Genomic DNA, 12,572 nt, shown 5'->3' with positions numbered 1-12,572 from the left:
TCCATAGGAAAGTTCCCAGATGGATATGCCGAGCAAATGCAAAGCAATCCATATATATATATATATATATATATATATATATATATATATATATTTAATGAGCAGTCCTTGCTTTTTTATGCATCTTTATATATAAGTTCATCCTTTTCCTTTCATTAGAGTTTTACATAATCACTTTACCACATTATTAGTACTTTCTATAACAAATATTATTATAATTTATTGAACAAAGACACCAAAAAATCCTTTCTTAGTTTTAGCTGAATTGCAGCTTTGGCAAATGTTTAGGAACCTCATTCCTCCTTTAATGAGAAGCCAATTTCTATTTTAGCATCACTGATGCTAAAATAGAAAGTTTTATTTTGTTCAGTTTGTGCTGTAGAATGCACAGAAAACAGATAATATTACCTGCTGCTCTAGCAAATCAAACATTCATTTAACACTGTGAATGAAAATGCATATACATTTGGCCTTGGGTAACCTATAAAGACTAATTTCAACTTCACCTACCATGGACTGGACAACAGTGAACTGAACTGGCCTTGACTAGATGGAACTGAAATTACCTGACTCCGGTGAATTGGACTGATGAAATGGGCTGGACTGGATTGGACAATACAAGATTACACTGGACAGGACTGAATTACAGCGCTGTAGAATAGACATGACCATACTCAGCTGGACATCACTAGACTGGAGTGGTTTAACCTGTGTGGAATTGAACAATCATGTGATGGTCTATATGGTATAGTGATAAATAATAAAATATATATAATGTAACCTGTAGTGGCTGAATGTTTGTGTCTGTTTAAACATCTGTCTGCCAGCTCTGCTTACCTAAATATTAACTCTGTTATGTCACCCAACATCTATCTAGCGCCCCCATTTTGCCGAGGGGGTAAGCCTCTCTCCACAACGCGTACCTCCTATGGCGCCATTTTGATGCTTACAAGCACTCACCCGCCGTTAGCATTCCATTGACTGCAATTCATTTTTACGTCACTTTGACAGTGAATAACTTTACATCTGAAGCGTTTAAAGTCTTTATTTGTCCATTGTTTATTTATAAAGAAACACGACAATGTATAAAAGGCTCCATTACCTTGTATCTCACGTTAATGCTCCGTAGCAGACATTTTTGTAAAAATAGGCTAACGATTATGTCATAACCACGCGACTTACTGTCTCATAGTAGAGGAATTACCGTATAGTAGAGGAGAAGCTTGCAGGCAGTTTCGACTTACATTAGCTGTTTAAGTTTAATTACTAATGTTAACTAGCATTTTAGTTAGCAATAATTAGCCTATGCCTATGTTATCTCCTTACATATACCTACGCTCTCCGTCTCTGCAAGATTCAGAATGATTGAGATTTCTCTTGGCACAGCTACCAGAAGACTTACAACTTTCAGACAGGTTGCTCATCCCATCCAGAGCAACGGGATCTATTGGTCCATTTATTTTACAGTCTGTGCATTTTGCATGCACAGATAAAGACATCTTTTTGGCTCTGACTGCAAGAAACTATTTTTGAAAAAATGGCATGTAACTAGGGTTGGTTTTTATGGGAGTTTAATAATAGGCTCTGAGAGTGATCTGTAGCCTTTAGGACACTGCGATGCTCCTATTTCTAAACAACGGACTCATTTACAGACCCAGTTCTTTTTCACAATTAACCACACAGAGCTTTATCATGAAGCTTGCTGCTAGGAGTTTTTATGTAAAACTATAATAATGGCACAGAGGGATTCTTGCTCCTTCTTTCACACACCATCACTCTTTCTCCCCTCCATCCCCCCCTATCCTTTATCATACCCAGGATGGCCAGCACCATGCCATCTTTCAGCACCTCCATGGACCCGGAGCAGACAAAGAAGATGGCCTGGAGTGCGTCGCCCTGTCGAAGGAGGTACTCTCCAGGAGCACAAAAGGAGGTCTTGATGTGCAGTGACAGGGAGCGTAGGCAGCCACGACTGGCCGAGGCAAACAGCGACAGCTCCAGGATCTCCTTGTTAAGGTGCATGGTGATGTCGGATCTCAGCTCATCCGGAAAGTCCTTCAGCAGCTGTGAAGATGATGGGAAGGAATGAGAGTAAGAGAATGAGGAATCAGGCAAGAGTGAGTAGAGCACGAAAGCGGTGAAAGCATAGCCAAGCTGCAACTTAATGATCACATTTCCAGCATTGGTTGCCTTTGATTTGATTACTAAGCTATTGCACCACAGGAAACATGAGCGTCAAGTCTACTTAAGTTTATTTACATAGTCAATTGTTTGCCTCTGAGCGTTTTACAATCTGCACAAGATAAACCCTATATTCTTAGACCCTTGATTCAGATAAGGAAAACCTCCAAATGTCAGAAACTTCCCTCTTCAAGGACATTATTATATATATTATATATAATTTTATATAATTAAATATACATTCAGCAAATAAACAAAACTAACATTTGTTTTTATGTGCTATGGTAAGTATATAAGCCAATATATGGTACATCTAAGAACAAGTCTTTATAGCCCAGAACGTTGATATTAACTCAATGCTGGACCCTCAAAATAAACATGTCTAGGTCTAAAAACACTATGAATCACTAATATTCATCACTAATATGCAACTGTATAAATCAACACAATTAACACAGTTGCAACACAACACACAACATAAACACTAAAATATGATCTGGAAAAGCCCCTATTACAGTTAAAAAAAAAGTCAAACACAGTCAAAACATCTGTCTGTCTCCTTGTCGGGACTAAGATCTGGAGCTCACCATCACATTGAGTCGATCAATGAGTCATCAGAACTAGGCTGACTTTAATCAACAGGCCTATCTATAATTCAACTGTCTGGGATTCATCATCATCACTCCATGTGATGTAAGCGCTGGTATGGGCTCTGACAGCCCTCTCACAGGCATTCACAGCCCGGAGGGACGTGCTGCTATAGACTACTAGCTATTTGCCTCCGTTTTCCCTGGGCTTGTCAAGAAAAGGTGTCACCATCCTTTTCTCTTTGTCGCTTCTATATGCTGTCCTTGTGCCATAATGTTGTTGATGTTGTGTTGGACTAAGTGTGACGTCCTGTTGTCCCACTTTCATGTATGCTGACATGGTCCTGCAATCATGTCACCTGGATTCCCTACATCTCAGATTTCTGTACATTGATTGTACTTTGCAGTGTGACTTCAACTACAGGCAACATAGAAAAAGCTCTGCAAGGGTTTAAACCCCCAGGTTACAAAATATCCTGTCATCTATAAAATGTAAGACAATTTTCTGTTCATGTCTTCTGTCCCATCCTTGTCAGTCAGTGCTAAGGAAAACAACAGGCTCTTACATGGTGGAGGATCATGTAGTATCGATCATATTATCACTCTTATGATGGGTTTGAATAGGGATGATGAGGATTGAGAAGTATGTGGTGTTTCAAATGAACTATTGATCCCTATATGCTGTCAAAAACACAAGTTAACTGAAAAAGGAGGATAAGGACTTCTACCAGCTTGAGTGTATAATCTGTGCTGTTGGTACCTCATTACAGTCAATGCCGTTGTTGACCGACCAGGTCGTCTGAAAATACTCCAACATTCGCTGCTTGAGGCTCTGCGGCAGGTGATGGACACGTATGAAGTCCTTGAGGTCTTTGGTTCTGGTGTGGTACTGGGACCAGCGTGAGTACATCCTCTGGATAATGGCTGTCACATTACCAAAGACCAACGCGTGCATCAGTGCTACAGGTGTAGAAAGAGAGGAGTGCAAGGGATAAGGGAGAGATAGTGATAATGGAGCGTAAGCATGAATTAAATATAAATAGATAATGGACTGTCATGACAGGGATCCAAAATAGGAAAAACCTTTTGGGTGCTTTTTTAATGGAAGACGCTTGGCAGGTGTAGGAAGAGGAACAGCAGGGGCTGTTTCAGTAACAGTAAGGAGAGCAGTGCAAAATGAATTTGATATGCACTCGGACAACTGCTTAGACCAGGTAAAGGGTGCAGTGAGAGACACAACAAGGAGAAGTCATGTCTTATTTTTATGTCTTTACAATCGAACAGACCTCTCCAAAACCACACAGACTCATACTAGTATGCTTGTAGCCACACTGCCAGTAGATTATGACAGGAATAAGCCAAGTTTGTACTCAATTAAATGCAGATTTTTACTATGATGCTTGTGGGCTGTATGACTGCCTCCACTTGGGACTGATGAAAATGTAATTTCTAAAACCCTATTTGGATAATTAAAATAATTATTTCTGCCATGTAAATATAATTAAAAATGATTCCTTTTTGGAAGCTGTCAATTTCTGCAACCAAATTAACAGTCAAACTAGTCAACGAGCTAAATATTATATTTGCATTCATGTCTTGCAGCTCTGCTCCTCCCCGACAGGAACATCAGTGTCAGGACTGAGATGAGCTGATTTGATTGGTATGACAGACAGATAATGTATTCTATTACTGTAATCTTATTCAGTTTCCAGCTGTGCCACAGGTATGTCGCACACATATCAGGACATAAAAGCACCTACCAAATCAAATTAAAAATCAAAAAATTCCTCTTCTAGGCATACAGTTATTCAATTCCTTCCACAAGCTCATTACATTTGACCTATGCTCTGCTATAAATATGAACAGGTGCTTTGTAATAGTTTTCATTCGCATCAACACACAAGGGACGGTGTGTGTGTGTGTGTGTGTGTGTGTGTGTGTGTGTGTGTGTGTGTGTGTGTGTGTGTGTGTGTGTGTGTGTGTGCGTGATTGTGTGTGTTTGTGTGTGTGTGTGTGTGTGTGTGTGTGTGTGTGTGTGTGTGTGTATCTGTCACTGCTACAGTATTGCCCTCAGGCAGCCAGAGACATTTAACATTTAGCCGAACCAAAGTGGGGAGTGTCCACAGGGAGAACCCCGCCACGGTGACCTCTCTTCATCCCCCAAAACCAAACCTACAGTGTAACAATCCACTCTAAACAGGATCAGACCATCTTATAAAAGTCTGTTTAATACACATTATACTTTCTATTGGAAGATAATAAAACTGAACATGTCTGATTGAAATCTGATATTGTTAATATGCTATTAAATGCTTAAACCAAGATATCATGGATTAGCAGTAGATGGAAATATAATTCTATTTTTAGAATACTTAACGTACACGTGATCGCTGATGTGTGCATTCTGCGTACCTCCTATAAGCATGACGCAAATAGAGAATATCTTCTCGATGTCAGTGTTGGCTGACACGTTGCCGAAGCCCACGCTGGTCAGACTGCTGAGGGTGAAGTAGAGTGAGGCGATGTAGACGCTGCGAATGGCAGGGCCGCTGAGGGTCCCGTTCACACCTCCTATGGCATAGTAAGGCGACTCCAGACGCTTCCCAAGCTCATGCAGCCATCCTGTTTTTAAGATGGTGTAATAAGGGGATATTGATGGATGGAAGGAGAAATGGATGGTTAGAGCTGGTAACTATAATGCAATCTTATTGTGTGTTCCAGGCTAGTAACATTGGACTTCTCTATTTGCCACAAAAGCATCTCATTAAGAGTCAACCTTGGGAGAATAGTTATACAGCCTCATTAGAAAACCTTATATATTTTCACACATTTTCCAGTCTTGCATTCCTGATGCTATTACTACAAGTGCACCATGCGATTAGATTTTTTAAGAATGAGCTGTAATAGTCATCAAAAAGCTTGGTGCAGTGAAGCGTAGTATAGATGCAGACAAAGCTGACAGCATTGTTATGGAAACTGTGGTACTGTAAGCAGTGCTTTCCTCTGTGTATTGGATTTAACAGTAGAAGCAGATCAGATGCCTGGGAACCTGAACTGATCCCTGGTCAGTACAGTGTGAGGACAGGCAGCTGATCCCAGGAGAGTCTCCTGCAGACACTGATGAATGGTAATTGGATGGAAGCCTCTCATAGCTGCCTGACTTCAATGCTCAGTTCAGCATCACAACACATAATTAGGATACAACTCATTAATCCTGCCTCATGCACTGACCTGTTATTTCATGACACTGAAATGCAGTAATTGGTGAAGAGAAATCTGCATTGTTCTCATGACCCAGTCAATGCTGACCCGGAAGCAGTTATGAAGACACCGGAGGGAGGTAATTGCAAGCAGTGCAAGGTCATCGATACTGACCAAAGATCAGCCCAATGGGGCCTCGTTATGTGGGGGACCTGGAGGCTAAGGGGGAATTACGAGAGGAATTGTGCCATTCGCTCAGTCAGTTTTTACAACATACACACACACGCACCTGCATGCAAGCACACACAGAGCTGATGTAATTGTTGCTCTCATAATTTCTTTTCAATACGTATTTTACAACAGACATAAGTATCAATAAATACTGAAATATTTAGGAACCCAGACAAACGGCATGCAGTACTGTCTCTGGACTGCAAACACCCACCCAACATGATGAGTGTTTCAAACCCACACCTATGTGGCCTCCTATCAATTGCTCTATGATGATTGTCATGTCATACTGCAGTGCAACTATTGTGTAAAGTGCTTCATTATGCTATATGGTTTTTTAATCTTGGTTGCACATAAACATCTGCCTTAATAGCTTGAAAACCTACAGGGATGAGGTCCATAATGAGAAACGGGTCTACGGGTTAATATCAGCTCTTACCTGCTGAAAAACAAAACCCCTGCAGGTTTCACGCATTGATAGCTTTTCAGAACTACTGCTGATTTGGAAATAATGAGCTATAAAACAGCAATGCACCAGAGTATTGACATGTAAACCGAGTTGCACAAATAACATTATAATTGAGATAAAGCAGAAATCTTTGCTCATAAAATTCCAGTGTTTCCTTTATATTGATCGAGTAGTACATAGTGTGACAGACCTGGGTAATGGCTCCCTCAGCTAGAAAAATGGAGATGAAATGAAAACACTTCATCTGACATCACTATTGTACACAAATAAAAATAAAAATAAAAACAAACAATTACATGAGCATCAAGAAATTAGTCGGTATGTATGTTTGTCATGCTATGAGATGCCATTATATGGTAATCATTTTGATTTACACTTTCATAAACAGACCTTAGGACTGTTTACCTTCTCATTTTATGTAAATAGCTAAATCAGATTTTTGAAAAGTAGAATGTTTTGTGGTGAATCAGCAGATTGAGTGTCATACTAACAAAGGCATTATATAAAGAAATACTGTACAAAAGGCCTGTGAAATTGCACACATACATTTCATATCACATTACAATCCCCAGCAACACTACTCTAAGCTCCAACGGTGCCTGAAGACACACTTGGTTATGGTATGGTGCCTAAAAGTACCCCCAATGAATTGGAAGCAATAATTAAGTGGGTCTCACTGCAATTATCCATTACTTTTTTAAACATCAACAACTGAGCTGGGAAGTGTTTTTGGATTTGTGGGCTTCATTTTGTTTTACTCACCAATATCCCAGTTATAGGCATTGGCCTCCATCTCCATCTTGCCGATAATGTACCAGATGCAGGCCATCCAGTGGGCCAGCAGGGCGAACATGGACATGAGCAGCGTCAGGACCACTGTGCTGTGCTGAGAGTAGCGGTCCATCTTCTGGAGCAGCCGCAGCAAACGGAGCAGACGTACTGTTTTTAACAGGTGGACCACGGACACCTGGAGATTAAGACCAAGGACCTAAGGTGAATGTATTCTTATGATGTTGATCATTAAAGTGATCGCTTGTTAAACCATTCAATCCATCAAATCAATCCTTGTTAAACCATTCAATCCATCCAAACAAAAAAAATAAACTATCCGATTGGAATTGTCACCTTGTACAACCAAAACATACAGCATTGTCTTCATTATATACTGTATATCAACACTGTATCGTTATCACCTCCCTCTCCACAACTGCAGTATAGCTCCTGAGGGCAACATGTGTTTCATTCCTTGCTAAGCAGTGATCAAGTACCACAACTACTTAACCTCCTTTTCATTTCTTGACTTTTTCTGGTGATCTGCTAAGGGCAAAGTCAGAGAGACACAAATATAAAGAGAGTGAAACAGTAACTATGAAAGTGAGGAGCAGGCTGCAACTGTCTCTCCTTTTTACAGACACTAAATCTCATGGGAAGAGTGATAAACCAGCATAATACACACACAAACACTCACACGCTAATAACGTTGCCTGAAGTGATAAAAAGCTCTTAGCCATGCTTCATGTCCTCTCCAACATTACAGGCTGCTTAAATTCTCTTCAGTTCTATAATTAGAACTTGACAAATGCATGTAAACACGTAGACAATATGAGCTATATGAAGAGTTCCTGATGAAGGAGTCCTTGATTATAAAATGACCAATTAGAGCAACCAGGCGCTTGCTCACAGGAGTGTTTGTTTAGTTTATTTAATCTCTAATCCTCACCATCGACATACGGTATTTCTCTAGTATCCAGCTTCCTCCATTTTGCTGTATTTTCTCACTCGTTCTTTCCCTCTAACAAATTAAACTACTTTTGCCACACTTACCATGACACAATGTTCCCTCAAAGTTCCCTTTCACTCACACTCACACACACACACACACACACACACACACACACACACACACACACACACACACACACACACACACACACACACACACACACAATCATTTAGTACAAGGATGTAGGACATGGATGATATTTGTAACCTTTTCACAGGGATGTATGTTGCATGTGTGTGTGTGTGTGTGTGTGTGTGTGTGTGTGTGTGTGTGTGTGTGTGTGTGTATGGGTGTGGTGACTGGGAAAGTGGGACAGAAATCCTTTCCATAAAGGCATATATAACGTAATAACTCAAATAAATAGAGGGAGGATGTGAGATATAGGCAACAAAGGACTGACAACAAAGGAGGAGACAGAAAATGTGTGTGCGTGTGTGTGTGTGTGTGTGTGTGTGAGAGAGAGAGAGAGAGAGAGAATTACACAATCGAAACGTTTGAACAAAGAGAAGAAGAGGTGTGGACAGTTCTTATCAGAGCTGTTCCTGTCTGACTCTCCTGTATGTTTTATTTGTGCACACTCTTGCTGTGAGAATGGAAAACTGGTGCAGCATGAGTGGGTAATGAAGCCTCCTGCCAAGCCTTGGGGAGAAGCTCCATCTCCTCTCCACCATCTATCACCACCCGGCATCCCACCTATGGCGAGAGCAGGCTGCGCCACATCCCATTCTCCTCCAGCAGCATAAGCAGTAAGCAATGTGATGTACCAAACAAAGCATTCACACCTCCTGCTACTTTCTCCTTCAACTTTTCCCTCTACGACTTCCATTTAACCCCTGCCACTCGCATTTGCATTTCCTCTGCTCATCAGGTGTGAAATTTACATTTAACTACTTGATTGACTTTCTTTTCCTCTGCTTTTTAAGGTAGCATTTGTGCACAAGACTATAACTTTACAGAAATGCTCATTATTTCTCCCCCTGTAGCATCACCTTTAGTGCTACAATACAATCACAACAGTGTGACCGATCAATTTGATGTATTTTTATTGATGCAGCAGCACCGAGCCCATAAGCATCCATAACACTTTGCCCGATTTTATAGGAGCTTTAACAATAACTGCAGCTGTTAAGTATTAATAACACATTTCTGTGTTTGGCCCTGGTGTAAAGGCATTATCACTACAGGAGACTAGTGCTTTCATCATCATCTTACTGCTGACAATTTCGGGTAGATGATTTTAATATTACAGTCTTCAAAATATGAAAGCTAGATGGTCAACCAGTTGGGTGAGGCACAATTTAAGTTTTAGAAGTAAATAAGAAGTGCAGTGAAAGACAGTAAAAATTTACTTTTTTGTTGATCTTTAAAAAACTACTTCAGCACCCTTAAACTACCTCAACAAACATCAACAATTTAGTTTTTTCTCAAAGGAATGCGTTTTATTCAAATTATCCTTTTACATACATTTGTTGTGGGACACTCACACAAAAAAGGAAGAAACCAGATTATCAGGTAAGAGGGATGATCATGGGAAATAGGAAAATAGAAAGGAAATAAAGAATATATATGTATTGGAAAAACAAGAAAAGTAAAAGGAAAAGAGTGGAAAGGGTAAATGGGATCACCTGACAGACTGTAAAACATGCCAAAAACGCAGAAAGAGTGTTGTGGTCCCTTGGCTTATTTTTTTAAAAGATGGCTTCTTTTCACAAAGGGGACATCAGTCTGAATGCTCCGTCCTTAGGGGACATCATGCAGAATGCTCAGCATTCTCTGCCCGATGGCGGCACCCAAATCTCACCGAAATCCCAAGCTACTGCTGGGAGAGCGTGGTATTTCCATTAATAGAGTCTGGAACCAAACAGGCACCTTCGCCTGAAGCGGCCTGTCAATGTGCCCACCCCTCCACTCACACTTTCTTTCACAGCATTTTTTTGGGGGAGCTACTCCTCCTGCTCTTTCTCTTTTCTTTCAGTCTTACGACTAATCGTTCTCTGTTTCTTTTATTACATTGAACACATCTTCCTTTAGAAGAGTTCATGATTTATTGTTTTTATTATTAGTTCTATGAGGATTCCCCAAACATTTTGTAGTAGAGATACATTTCATTTTTTGATAGGTGGCTGGAGGGAAGTTTATATTGCCCAGAATTAGAACTAATGACATCCAATGTACTCTGTCATATATTGAGCGATGTATGAATGGAAATCACACCATCGACTGATGATTCATGAGAACAGCATGTCTTGTTTTAAAATGTGATTAAAAAAAGCAACTTTAGGAAAATAGACTTTGTTCTTCCATTTTCATCATGATGCGACTGATTATTGTCGTACTTATTTTTTCCAAACTTGTCTGTTTTTTTGTGTTGTGTCTAATGTATGTAATGTGTATGTTTGTCTTATATAATATATCACAGGGATGTCATGTCCACGTTCAGTTTTGTTAAGTTATTTTTTTAATAGTGTAACTGTTGTGTGTTGTATTGCAGTTGTAATTGTGAGTTGTTTGTAAGTGTTGATTTGTCTCTCTACATATTTTTATATGCATCCCAAAAGAATAGTGATATAGCAGCTAATGGGGATCCAAATAAACAAACTTTGATAGCTAGCAATTGTATGAAATCCAATACTGTATATTGGACCTTTTGACTCACATTACTGTGGTTGAGTGAGTGGAAACAGCAAATATTTCCCTAAATGAGAGACCAGAAAGCAAAAACTTTCATAAGTAACCAATCAAAACCTCCCTATTGTGCAGTGCTTCCATAGGGTGATATCATTCAGTCGCGGACAAGACAAGAACATCTTCCTAATTGCTCCAGATCTACGTTTCTTCCTCCATTCAAGTATTCTTAAGGGGGCCATGTATTGGACTCAACCAGAACAGAAAAAAAGGTTTTAATGATACAGGTTTCATTGTTTTCTCAGGCCTTGTACAGTATGTGGAATCAATGCAAAGAATCAAAGAAGCGCTGGAAACAGTCCATGTAATCTATTCTTATGACGTCAAATGTGCAGGCGGTGTTAAGGCCCGGACACACAGAGCCGATAATTGGCCGTTGGACAGTGTGTCGAGGTCAATGACTTGAGTCTGTTCGGTGTGTTCCGTGCCATCGTCCGTCCGAGGGGCCGTCGTCCTTCATTTTGGCCGATTTGACATGTATAATCGACGGGGCGGGCACTGCCAGCAGTCGGACTCAAATGACCCATCTGATTGGTAGAGTGCTAACCAGGAAACTGGGAGCAGAATGAGCGTGACTAGAGTCTCTCAAAATCGGACGAAAATCTTTTAAACTGACCTTTGTCGATCTGAAATGAAGACAGATTCAGCAACTGCATGGCTCGCTTAAAATGTTTTCAGAAACACGTTTCGCTGAACTATTTTAGTACAATATGAGATCGTATTCTGAACAAGCCACCATGACAGTCTGTCTTTGAATTTCCGGAGAAACAAGACCCACGTGACGCGTTCGTCCAATTAGCTGCCGGTTTTCATTTTTGGGCAACAATACAGATTAGCGTCGACTGCTGTTATGGTGACGTATTACGTCTTGTCGCTTTGGTGTGTTCCGAGGCACTTTTTTGACCAATTTGGGGAGACTGATCAGCCCAACTGCCTTTTCTGCCGATGTTTGGCCGTCGGCTCTGTGTGTCTGGGCCTTTAGATTTTATAATGCATCACTGTGTTGACAGGATTAGAGACTAATTGTTTTTAATCTTTTCAGAGAATTGTATTTTATATAAAATATTGCTTGGATACAACTTTTATTATCATTAAAAATGTGAATGAATAGTAGCTCGTTGATTATGTTTAATATTAAACCCTGGGGGTTAAACAACAAGCTAATGGCTACTCACCACGCTGACTTTGAAGGCATAGAGCAGGTCAAAGGGCAGCGCGGCCACCAGGTCAATGATGAACCATGTGGTCAGGTAATGGATGCAGATCTGCCGAGCGTCAAAGATCACCTGACCCGATTTGCTGACATAAGTTGTGCGAAAATTAAAAACAATGTCTGGCAGGAAAGACAAACAAATAGAGTTTGGGGTTTGGTTATTGTAAATATATAATAATATATTTGCACTTAAATTGGATTGAATAGTTTATAAAAAAGTGT

The 12,572-nt window shown here is 40.2% G+C and overlaps 1 protein-coding gene across 1 annotated transcript in view; it reads right to left on the bottom strand.

Moving 5' to 3' along the window:
• The window catches only part of kcnh8 (potassium voltage-gated channel, subfamily H (eag-related), member 8), a 51,591-nt gene that overhangs the window by 13,147 nt on the left and 25,872 nt on the right, over positions 1-12,572 (bottom strand). Inside the window, exons 6-10 of the mRNA XM_039819301.1 lie at positions 12,313-12,470; positions 7,432-7,636; positions 5,181-5,390; positions 3,529-3,728; positions 1,815-2,064 (exon numbers count right to left, since the gene is read on the bottom strand). Coding sequence (XP_039675235.1) covers positions 1,815-2,064; positions 3,529-3,728; positions 5,181-5,390; positions 7,432-7,636; positions 12,313-12,470 — 1,023 coding nt within the window. The remainder of the gene's footprint in view (positions 1-1,814; positions 2,065-3,528; positions 3,729-5,180; positions 5,391-7,431; positions 7,637-12,312; positions 12,471-12,572) is intronic.

Source organism: Perca fluviatilis, chromosome 13 (assembly GCF_010015445.1).
Source record: "Perca fluviatilis chromosome 13, GENO_Pfluv_1.0, whole genome shotgun sequence".
NCBI lineage: Eukaryota > Metazoa > Chordata > Actinopteri > Perciformes > Percidae > Perca > Perca fluviatilis.
The sequence above is the reverse complement of the archived record's forward strand: the minus strand, read 5'-3'. Positions and strand labels throughout refer to the sequence as shown.